Here is a 12,689-nt window from a genome sequence, read left to right on the forward strand (position 1 = left end):
TGAATAATTGAGCAGCTTCTGGAGAAACATTGACCTATATAGATATCTACCGAGGACACTGTGGCCTGTCTTCGACCACACTTAGGCATTCAGACAACGTCATCCATCAATAATGTCTCCTCGAACCGTCCATGATAAAACTAAAGACTTCGCTATAAATACGTTATACAGCGTAATACATTTCGAAGCTAAAGCGGATTATAACGACAGTCTATATGAATTTTCAGTATAAAAAATACGGAGTCGACGAGCAATCTAAAATACATTAATAATCAGGTGTCATCTACAAGGCTATCTCGATAATTTATAGCTGTTAATGGCTGGCCAGAACGACTGTGAAGATCTTAAAGTAGTAGCAGCCGATATCACCGAACACACTACTACTAACCGGCCTAATGGATTATTCCAAAAACACTGCCACCACAACGCGAGTGAAACATAACAGGCTGTCGTGTTCGTTTTACAAAGTGCGCGAACCTATACACATTTCCCTTCCAGTGGAAAAATGAAAACAAATTGCATTTCGCCATTCGGCAATTGGCGTGAATGGCAGTTAGTGGCGACTGTTGACTATTGCTCGGGTAGAAACGTGCTGCGTACGGATCCTGAACAAGTTAATTACGTATCGTATTTCTCGTAACTCGGGGACGCAGTGTTTATATGCGAGCGCGCGTTTGCGTCCAATAAAACACCGATTCATCAATGTATCGACTGCGATTTCATGGTTTGCGAGGATGCAACACTTCAGAAAGTCTCTCGAGGATGAAAATCGCGTAATGTATCACTGATTCCTCATAAATATGGAAATCTGTAAGCATTTCTGCGCGCTGACTTCTGAGAACGGCCGCGTTGCTTTCAGCGTCGTTGGTATACCAGCCCACAAAGGGGTGATTTTTAACCCCAAATCTTGATGAAGCGCAATCGCGATCGATCATATTATAACTGAAATCATGACACCTCGCAAATAACATATTTTCGTGGAAAATCTCTAATAATATACATAGAACACGACGCAAAGTCAGTAATATACACTTAAACAGTAACTGTTTAAATACTCAAGCAGCAGTTGGGGCCTGAAGTTTCAGATTTGCAATATAGTTTATGATGGAATATTCATCACTATCGTATCCCGCGAGGAAACACGAAACCGAAAAGCCCATTACTTCACGAGAAGCCGCATTACCGTGCTCTCCATTATTGTGAAATTTTAAGACCCTTTTTGAAGCAGTCTCTCGTGTAGAAGAAAATAATCCAACGCCATCCGTACGTCGTATACGCCTAACACGCGGGTCGCCTGAGCAAAAGGTCGCTTTCAATGAAGCTTAAATGAGAATTTAACCTGGACGATTGTTTACAAAAAGAATAACTTCCATTAAAGAAATATATACGAAAGTCAACGCAAATTGGACTTCGAAAATCTAACCCACAACGATGCGAGTACGTTCTTATAGCGCGAGACAATGTCGCAATCAAAGAACAAACTGAAAAATGGCTAAGCCAACGTGTTGAAATATCTACAATGAACGAACACGCATTAGACAAAAAAACAGAAGCCAAAAAAATTGGGAAAGAATGCCGTCATGTGAATCATGTCATCCAATGCCATAAGGTTCAGAAGCAAAATATGTCTTTGTTATATCCCGGTGATAATGAATTTTATTTTGTCGCTAAGCAACAACGCTGAATTCCAAAAGCCCATTACAGGTACATTCTCCGAGGGATAGACAAGGCCCCCGTGGGAAAAGTGCGCAAAGAAGTGTATATCTATACCGAAGTGCGCACACACAAATTTTACACCTTTCACTGATAATAGCGTTATCAGAAAAAAACATAGTAAGAATTGTATCCACTTTTACTATCATATTTCTTCAGAAAATATGTATACAATATATATAATAATAATCTTATCATAGCTTGACTTTAGATAAGATGCGGGGGAAATTCTCCTCGTAGCAAACGGAATGAGATCTGCGCAAAAACACTGCCTGAATATATACATGAACGCCATCGATTTGCCGCAGACGAACAAGGGGCCATCCGCGTGACCACATTGACACTAACTGTACGCCAGTCGTCGTCGGTTCTGATCATGTATCAGCGTCTTGTCTAGATTTCGAACGCGGCGGCAGGAAATTTTCAGAGCCAGTTCGACTGTAAAAAAATCAATGTTTGTTGATGCATTACAGGATCACGATGTTTGTCACTTCGGATTAAATATTTAAAGTCGTCCCGAGAGCGCAAATATAGCCGCCCGCCGTAATACCAAATAATCAGCAGCGAGATGTACAACCTCTCAGACGAAAGGTCGGAGATTTTTCCTCTGATTCGCCACCGGTTGTTTCCAAGTGCGCTGACGACTGGAAATGTCTGAGTGCCTGAAAATGCACGGCACGGGTTTTTGGCAGATGCAATTTCTTGTAATTGGTGAATGCCTCGCTAAACGCATTGCCATCACAAGCGAGAAAGATCCGGCGACCCCCATTAGCAAGCGTCTACGACAACGTTTTCGCTTATATATGGTCATCAATTCTGCTCCGTAACCTTGGACTTGCGCTAGGCATAATCGCGCGCAGATCTCCTGAGTGATTGCTAGAACAAACTTTATCATCGGTCATAGTAGATGATCGTTTTTACGGCAGAGTAAAGATATAAACCCCGGCGTACGGTACGCCGTACGTACAGTCCCCGTTAAGAGAATGACGAATCACGATATTACGATGGCCGAATAAGATATGCGACCTTGGCCCGATGGAAAAAGAATGTTGTCATGGCTCCATATGATATTGACCATTTAATCTTAAAAGCATCGTTAATCGTGCATTCTGTTGAAAGATGGTACAGTTTCAGCTAGATTATGAGACAAATGAAAGCAACTAGGAAAAAGCCATTCATTTGAAAACGTCTGCTAATATAAGATTCTCAAGATACAAACTTCGTCAGTATAAGCGTCGCTACCGACGTACGGGAAATTAACATATGGCGTTGCGAGAAAAATCCATGCTTAAATACTCAATACGGTGTCAGACGATCTCGTTTAGACCGACATGAATTTGTTCAACGTACTTGATTGGAAAATGATAAAAACGACGCCTCGCCAAAAATGTGAAGTAGAGCTCTCGAATAAAGCGCGGCAATATGAGCGATGAGTGAATGGCGCGTGTGATTTTAGACTGGTATTAATAAAGCCTGTTTTGAAACATTTATCGATCTTGAAATAGGGATGGTTTCCCGTCTTACGCGTTTGATTGGTAGATAGATTTGATTGATTGGTTTGTTTTGATTGCTACATATTTGGCGTGTCACTAGTACAACCACACCTGCCGGCAACAAACGATGTCTTGACTATAACGTTCGAATCATTGAAATATGGCCAGAACTCTCAGTACTGTCCCGATTCGTGCAGTAATCCCGGAACGAGCTCATAGATGTAATATGTAAGTCTCGATTGCGCAACTCGGTCTAGGAGTCTCTAGTCGCAGACAAATTAATTAAGCAAAATGTCCTCATCGATAAAAAGAAATACTTCTACGGTTTTTGACTCGTCCAATCAAAAGAACGACGGACGTAAGATTTCCACTGCTCATCTCAGCTATACCGAGTATGAGACAACTGCCATTGGCATTCCATATTTCGATTTCAATTCCCAATTGCCTTAGTTTAAATGTGGTGCAGTAAAGCCCACTCCTTGGTCACTAATGACCATTCCTTGGTCGACTTTTTACACTGACATATTTCTTTTCAGACTGAAAACAGAAGCCATCGTTTTACATAGGCTGACAAGTAAAAAATGTTTCAGTCTAGAGTCCCCAATCTAAAAACATCATAAATCCAGACAAAATTTCGGTCGACATAATTATCGGTGATAATGACTTTTCTGTACTATCGGTCGAATTTCAAGTGATATTCATTTTTCATCTAGTTATTCCAATCGGTACATGAAATGTGGCAAAATATCATCCAAGATTCCTGCATCGATATTTTCTGTCGAAATTAAACTCATACATAGCAAACTGCTGGCGAAGTCTCTCGATAAAAACGAACCCTTTCGCCGTTTAACGACGCTCAAGTTTTGACAGAAAGACAAGCGAACACAAAGCACAAATGGAAGGAATTGATAACTATTTACCTACGCTTCCTGAACACGACGCAGTTATAAGCGCAACACCTTTTTACGTTCATCATCATGATTGCGCTAATCCGAATAACAGTGTCCGTTAAAATGTATATAGCGTCCTTTGGAGAGGGCAAACTGGCGGTTGATGTTGCTTGGAAGTTGGCATTTCATCGATGATCTCAGCGCATTGACGGCGTAGCGATATAAAGTGTCAATAAATCCCTGTCATACATAATGCATACAATTCACTCGTCTGTCATACGACTGCCTCCAATCATTAGGCCGTTTATCTTTTTTTCTGCCTCTAATCAAACTTCCACTTATTCCTAAATGAGTATTTCTCCGATATCTTTATTAATACATTCAGTGGATATGAGGGATATGATATCAGCGCGCACCGTACGACGTTGTCAATATGGATCAGCCATTTTAGGTAAATCGCTATACCGACACTGTACTTATTCTCTCCGTTACGAATCGAACTACTCGCCGCTGATTGTATAGCTAGTTAATTTTCTAGCATCCACTTCAATCAGCGCACGACCTGAATTGTTTTAAGTCTAATTCCATGGTCGAGTTAACATTTTAGTTAGGTAATAAGAAATCAATTGATATCAACTCCTGAAGCAGCAGAAGACAACACTCTGGAATTCGACATTTTGACTCACGCCCTGATTTCCGAATTTTTCCATAATCGCCAACTCATCCAACTACAATACCACAAAATGAACGTGGCACGCATAGTGTTCATGGGAAAATTCTTTCATTGTACGTATATATATATATATATATGCACTTTTTTCTATATTTCTCATCAGTTATCAGTGAACTGTATATAAAGCTTTTTTAGGGGCAGTTCTATTTCGAGAAAAAGGACACTTTTTAATAATCTTGAAAAGGGGCCCTTTCCTTACTTTTCATTTTCCAAAAAAAAAAACATGAAAATGATCATTGTATTCTCATTTCGAAAAACCTGTACGTGGATTTTTGACAACGATTTTTTGAAGGGCACTTCCAATATTTTGGGTTTTTTTCACTACCCTAGACGCCCCCCCCCCTTGGAGCGGGCCTGAAATTCACTAATAACAACATGAAAACCAGATAGCTCACTATACAACAGTCCATCATTTTCAGGGCCATGGTTTCGCTCGTATCTATAATCTAAATGCGTAACCTAAATCACACGATTGAAATCGTAGATTGTATCTACATGCTGATCGGTGTATACGCCACTCTCAAACCAACATCAATTAGACAATTTCATATCGCGTTTCATCTTTTCGCTACAAATCTCCTTAGCCCGCAGAAAAAAGCTCAATACGCTGACAAATATAGCGTAAGTAGTCACCGTGAGCTCCGGTCGGGTATTGAATTTCATCGGCGTGTACAAAACATTCATACGTGAAAAATGAAACGAGTTCTGACATTTTGTGGATATCGTGTACGAAAGGAAAAGGTGCATCGGTGTAAGAAGCTTATAGTCAATTTTCCAGTTGTAGGATTTTCATGTTCAGAGTCCGTTCTTATGATCTCTAAGGACTTTCCGACTTGCGATCGCGATTTGAGACATCGTCCATCCTTGGAGTAATCATTTGAAATGATTACTCCAAGGTTCATCTATCGTGAAACGATTTTCATTCAGCAACACCGGCAAAACAAATAGTGACCTTGACCTTGATGCCAATGGCGCACTGATAAATGCATTCGAAAAAGTCTTTCATTCATTTTTGAATTTTCTATTTTTCGATCCGACATATTTCCGACCATATTTTACTCGAATTTCCAGAAATATGAATTCCATGCAGCCGCAGGTGTTCGGCAGTATTTCATTCGGAGATTTTTAATTTCATTCAGTTGACAGGCCGTGATCGACGGGTCTTTCATAAAGAGCGAGACAAGTCGCATTGATAAAACGACCGTCCGTCTATCCATCAATGATATTGCTATACATGACGTGTAAAACACGAGCGCTGGGACTGTCAACAAAAGAAAAGGCCAAAGAAAGTGAACTATATGCACGAATGGCTACAGGGCAGTCGGAATGAATTGGGGCCAGAGATGAGAGAACGCCAGCATCGTGCAGATCAGACTACCTGACAATCAATAACTGTTTTCGCCAGAAATGAGAGTAATTTGAAATCAAAATAAGTAGTTTGATTGAAAATGAACTAGAAATAATTCTCTGATTTTGAGAGTATTTGATATTTTTGGGAGTTTAGTAGAAACTACTCTCTAGTACATAGTCGTGTAGTCAGGTCTGCATCATGATTCAAATAAATATTTTCAGTGCTAAATCTTGGCTCTAATATTAAGTTCTAAAGCTTGCAACAGACGAGGCGAATTTCTTCGGCGAATCATTCAGCCGGGATTGAATTTGGGAGACCAAATTATGAGAAAACACGCTTAGGCGAATTCGGTACGAATACTGATACACCGATCAGTATCTTTTTCGCCGAATTTATTCGGTGTTGGTGAAATCAGCAGTCAGCATTCTTTCGCCTAGTTTATTCGGTGTAGGCGACACACTGGGTGGAATCAACGATCGCCGGTTAAAAAATTCGGCAGTAATATCGCAGCGTGTTTGATTCGTGCGAGTCGATTTGCTGATTAGAAAATTCGCATCACGTCTCAAAATTCGCCGAGTGATTTCGCCAACGAAATTCGCCCAGTCTATCACTAGCTCCAGACAGACGATGTTATATCTGGTGTAGCACTTGTTGATTCGAGAGAGCTGGCGCAGAACGACCGATCCGTAGCACCATCTATCCAGAATCGATAACACTTCAGAAAAACTCTTCAGGATGTTTCCGCATCCGAAATTGATTTCGTAACATTTCACCGTAAATTTGGTTATCTTGATATTGTAAAATATTCCTACCTGTATGACTTAAGCTTGAGCGGGGCATCGCATCTAAAAATAGAAGAAAAATCAGATCAGCTGATAAGGTGTTTTAATTATTGTTGAGTCTGGAACAAAAGATTATACAGCTGGAAAGCAAACTTCAGGAAAATCGAAATAAAACCCGGTTTTTTCAGAATAATTTCAACTTAGTTAGTAGAGCTTTTAGTTAATGCGGTAAACAAAAGCTTTAAGTTAAACCCGACAACTGATACGAAATTAACTAACTATACCTTCGCTTTGGTTGAATCATTACATGAACTTTTTCAGTTTCAGTAAATGTTTTAACTAATACTCGTCCACGCGTACTGCATACAATGTCCTAAAACCTCGCTGGCTCGCTAAACGATAACCTCTTTACCCAAAATCGAATCAAGCGTAATACGCGTACATTCTGTACTAATAGCCGCTAATATCAACTTAGGGAAAATTAGGCAACGAAATCAAGAGCTGTTACGAAAACAGGTCGCGTTGGGTTAACTACCTTATGCGGTAACAATTTCATATATACGTCCAAACGATTAATAAATCCTTAAATGTGCTAATTACGGCTTCAACATACAGCAGGCTATATCCACCGTTGAACTGGCAGAGATTTGTCGTTGTGCAATTATCGAAGAACAGTCCAAAGTCCGCGAGCCGCTTATAGATATCGCGTTAGAGTTTCAGATAGAAAAACCCCAAACCGATTGAGAATTCGAGATACGAGGTCGACTATAGAATGACGTCCAATCCTAGTAATAAAGATCAACCGCGGTATTTCAACTGATTTTTATTTCAAAGCCCGTAATTAAATTCGCCGTGAGTAGATTAGGACCTTGGAGTACATATGTAGTATGGAAGCTATTGTATATATAATATTGTGGTAACCGTTACTGGCCTTAATTAATAAATAAAAGCCCGACTCATTGAATGATCACGGCTATAATTACAAATATCCACAGGGCTCGCGCTGTTCCGACTATCATAGTTTACTATACACCGTTAATAAAATGCCTCTGATCCCACCGCGCTGATCGGATCATATTTTTCGTAATACGTCATCGTATCAAAACGCTACGCATTACTGATTTAGAGAAAGTTCCAAAATAAACTCGAAGCGAAACGACCGGTTAAATCATGCTTTAATCGTTGCGTCAGTATATCGGTAACTTGAGGATTAAACAATTTGTATATGAAGTGATGTCTCCAAAAAGATTAGTCAATGATCACTTTTAAATAGACTTACGCCGATAAAGAAATTAGTTTGTCTGCGATAAAGGATTTTCGCGCTTTCAACATGTTTGGATTAACCTTCGTAATCCATATTCGATATGCTAAACAGACGCAGCTTCGTCGATCGAATTAGAAATCTACAAACCTGGCTCTGGCAAACAGCAACAGCTTGAAACAGCCGTACATGCTGGAAATTTCAGGTCGAAACAAATCCTATAAAATCCTAGAGATAGAGTGAGAGCTCATACGAAAAGTCGCATGTTTCATGCGCAAAATCCGAGTGAACTGGCAGAAAACATTCATTCAAAAATAGCCACACCTTCGGTGGTCGACAAGGCGCTATACGAATGTCGCATGTCCTTTTAATCTTTTTTTGAATATTTTTGCCACGGGTGGCAAAGACGAATGCTGAATGAAATGCGTACATTCGAATGGCCAGCGTGTGCGCCAAACGGGACAATTACAAGAGGTCTTAATACAGTTCATCGGAAACGATTCTTACATCGCGCGAATGAAGCCGCCTGTCACAATTTAACGCACCTTTTCAAAAAGAAAGGCCAGAGGAGGTCAGCGTCGTCGATCCACGCGCGGCGAATTTCCGCCTCAATCAAAAAATACGATTCATTATTTTCATTCATGAAAATCTCTGTTGTACATTGAGCATTTTCATGTCCGTGTGCGATCAATGGAAATATTGTCTCGTAAAAATTATAAGAAAACAAAATTCGCCCCGTTCGAAAAATAAATCTACGCTGAGTCACTCGTACATAGCGCACGCAGCTTCTCGTGATTCCATATTTTCTAAATGTTTATACACAGCGATACTGATAGATAATACCGTCGAGATTCATAATCAGACATTGTCTGGGCTCTATATTGATCAAAGATTTCACTTACTGTCTTCTGTGTCCATCGTCGTGACGTGCATTTCGACGGCCGGATAACCGTCCAGGGCTGAAGGAACCTTTTTTCCAAAACATAATTTTCTTATTTACATTTCATTAGCCCGCGATTCGTGTACTCATCATACTAAAAATCAATTCCCGAAGTTCAACTTCGCCACACGCCTGAATCTTCGGCGTATTTCTAACTGATGTCCATGGAAGATGTGATGGCTTTTTTCTAAAATCTTTCGATATATACCCGTTGCATGTAGCAGTGTTAACGAAGAAATAGATTTACAACTTTATTCTATATTCGCAAAGCTAACAACGTCGTTAATACGCAAACATGCACGATTAATATATATCCACGATATGAATCGTCGAAACCATAAATGATCGAGTTCGTGATTGAATACTTCGTCCGATATATACGTAGTTCAACATCATGAGTGAGAAAGTGGTCAACAGATGAAATGCACAATACAAAACCAGCCAACGGTTGTAAAAGCGAAGTTGTGATTTGTCAGCATTTTCATGATTTAATGCGTGGTTTCTAGCTAGAGATATATTGAGGTATTGCAAACAACAAGGAACAAACTTAACAAGGAACCAACATCGCCATAAATGTAAACAACATTGATATAGTTTTTTTGTTCATAACGAGCGATGTGGGTACTTTTCAATAAAAAGTGATACGCGCAGATAAAACTGCGATAAAAAATTCATTGTAAAAACGTTAATTGCACAGGATGTATTTCAAAGTCGATATTTCGAAATGCTAAAAACAAAAGTCTAAAAAAACCCTTAACTAAAAATGTTTTGGTAAAGCCAGACTTGTTTAAGCGAAGTGACGTCGTTAGGAAAATAACTCATGTGTAAGAATTACATTAATATTTTTCAGGATATAACTAACCTTTCGTGTGTCGTTATTTTCAACTTGTATGAAAATTTCGTTGTGGAGGTACTATACTCCATGTTTACCGCGCCAGAGAAAGAAGATCGGGCAAAACATACGTTCAAAGAGTCTCAAACTTGAATTGTATTAAACTCGCGGTGGGAAATATCAACTATCAGATTCCCACTATGGCGGCAAACAAAGGTAAAATAGTTGATATATACTTCTTCGGGTCTAGCGTACTTCAAAGATAACGAATGATGCTCAGCGGCTCTCAGCGGTATAACGGAAACCTGTAACCTTCTTCCGCCTTGCCGGTGATATACGTTCGCGATTTTTTTATTGAGCTAATAATCTATTACTGGCCACCTGTTTTACTGATGACAAGCAATTATTTCCGACGGAGCACATCCGACCGACGTTCATTAGACGAATTTGCACGGTCGAAGCAGACGTGTATTTCTACATGAAAGACGCGACTGAATCTTCGCGCGTTGCGGAATCTGCGGTGATTGATCAGGTTGGGAAAAATATGAATTCATCGTCGGTAAAGATTCTCAAGTGGAACTGGTCGAGACTGGTCTGATGATAAGATTGTTTGACGCTGTGTTGATCGATAGTCGAGTTCTATGTTTCCAAACAACTAAACTGTATGAACAGCAAGTCTTTTATTCCAGCGCTAAGTCTCTGTGCATGGCAAAAGTATAACTACGTAACATATACCCACACAAATTGAAGCAGGTACGTCTTTAGACCGATGGCTTTTGCATTCGAAGAGCATCGAGAATCCAATATCTAATCCGAGTTAGTGCTTACCAGTGGAATCGGCGTACTAATACCCGGATCCATGCGCTTTAAAACGAACATTGTTTGCTGTACAATGCCATAGAAAACTTCCTCGTTACAAAATATACCGTAGACGAAAAAATAAACCCGAAATAAAGCTCACACGCGTAATTTTGAATCCAACCATTCGGGTCATTCTGCGCATCTATTGTCGAGGAAACTCCTGATGGAAATATAGGTAAAATGCCGACAAGAGAATAGCTCTCCTATGTTGTAAAAATTGTACAGCACCGAAGGAAAACAGTGCCGCGACTACAAAATAACAGGATGTTTCAACAAATAACACATCCTGCAGGTAGTGAGGAGAACACAGCGAGTTATACCCTCTATACTCTACGATGTTTTGAGAAAATTCTACTCTAATTTAACTCAGGCATTATTTTTAATAGTATTTCAGCGCTTAGTGCAGAAACTAGGGAAACCTAGTACGTATAGTAACAAGGGAACATATTGCGAAAGTAAAAAAAATATGACATTTCGGGTTTGTTAACTTTATATGAGGAGCCTTCAGTTTTATGGATCAAAAAGCTGTTCAGCAATGAATTTGATTGGCAAGGTCAATTTCCGGTTTATATATAATGAACAACTGCGTATAGTTAAAGGTCATCGCGCAAAACCATTCATTTCAGATCGAAAATATTTGCCATTTTCAAAGTCAGATATAACGTATATATTACTTAGGTTCCTTAACGATATTTAATCCAATATAGAACCTGAAGCTGCATTCGTATATACATTATATATATATATATACCTCAGAGCAAAATGATACCACAATTAACTCTATCAAAATAGATCGAATGCCTTTTTACCGACACATCGAAAATTCCATAACTCATAATTATATGACTCATTGATGAGGAACCGGAGTAGTTTTCACTCGTCCACAACTAAATTTCATAGACTAGGATCCAGTTCCACATTTCGTTGTTACATTTCTAAAAATTTAAAATGAATAAATTTAAATCTTAGTATCAAACTTAACTGAGAAACTATATATGAAATTGGGTCCAGAACGTTTTGACCCATTCGAATTACTGCTTATTTGCCTACTAAGTGAATTGACCCGGATTAAAGTTAAAATTGGTCTGTAGATCTACCAGGAAGTTATGATCAATTTTATAAAATCGAATGCTTTTTATGGTGATCTAGTTAATACGACAATAGGTTTATGAATCTAATTAATGGGGGTTGATCACGATACCTGGTCGTGATTGAAGTTTTTCCCTGTGGAACGGCTGACAAAACTGTAATTCATAACTCCACAAAACACGACTTCCCTGGTAATAGAGAACGAGAAATGAATTCAAAAAGTATTCGATTATACTTCGAGCAGCACGGCAGATGTATATGATGACATAGAATAAGGAGGAACACGACCTTGCAACGTGATAGACGCTTTGCAAACCACCTTAGGCACAAACATCTTTCTTCGCAAAGGATTCGAAACCCATATCACAACGATTGTGTTAAATACGGACGATTAGAATAATTCCTTTTTTACACATGATAAGTCTAACTTGTTTGGATAAGAAATGAAAGCTTGGCCCGAGAATTCCGTTTCATCGGTATCGGTAAACCTCTCAGTACAGGTGACCGATGAGAAAGTGAAATTGACACACAAAGCTGTTTAGATAAGCGAGTGCGCTCTTCATAGAACAACAGTGTGCCGTACGCTGATAAAAAAAGCTCAGCATCACTTACTTCCCTAAATACTTGGGATTCTGTTGCAAGGTGAACTTGTTCCAAATTCAGATAACAAAAGGTTCATATAGGGGCATCTCTTAGTTATGCCTACAGCCAAATGTATTTTTGATACAGCGTACTGCTCATCCA

The 12,689-nt window shown here is 39.3% G+C and overlaps 1 protein-coding gene across 13 annotated transcripts in view; it reads right to left on the minus strand.

Moving 5' to 3' along the window:
* LOC141908869 (rap1 GTPase-activating protein 1-like) overlaps positions 1 to 12,689 on the minus strand; it is a 69,322-nt gene that overhangs the window by 45,701 nt on the left and 10,932 nt on the right. For 8 of the 13 annotated variants that reach the window (XM_074799116.1, XM_074799113.1, XM_074799117.1 and 5 more), the window contains exon 3: positions 6,993 to 7,025. In XM_074799116.1, coding sequence (XP_074655217.1) covers positions 6,993 to 7,025 — 33 coding nt within the window. Of the gene's footprint in view, positions 1 to 4,126; positions 4,172 to 6,992; positions 7,026 to 7,246; positions 7,321 to 7,497; positions 7,563 to 9,125; positions 9,421 to 10,025; positions 10,436 to 12,689 lie in introns of those variants that run through there. The other 5 variants (XM_074799120.1, XM_074799119.1, XM_074799124.1 and 2 more) reach the window with 5 other exon arrangements.

Source organism: Tubulanus polymorphus, chromosome 7 (genome assembly GCF_964204645.1).
Source record: "Tubulanus polymorphus chromosome 7, tnTubPoly1.2, whole genome shotgun sequence".
Taxonomy (NCBI): Eukaryota; Metazoa; Nemertea; class Palaeonemertea; order Tubulaniformes; family Tubulanidae; genus Tubulanus; species Tubulanus polymorphus.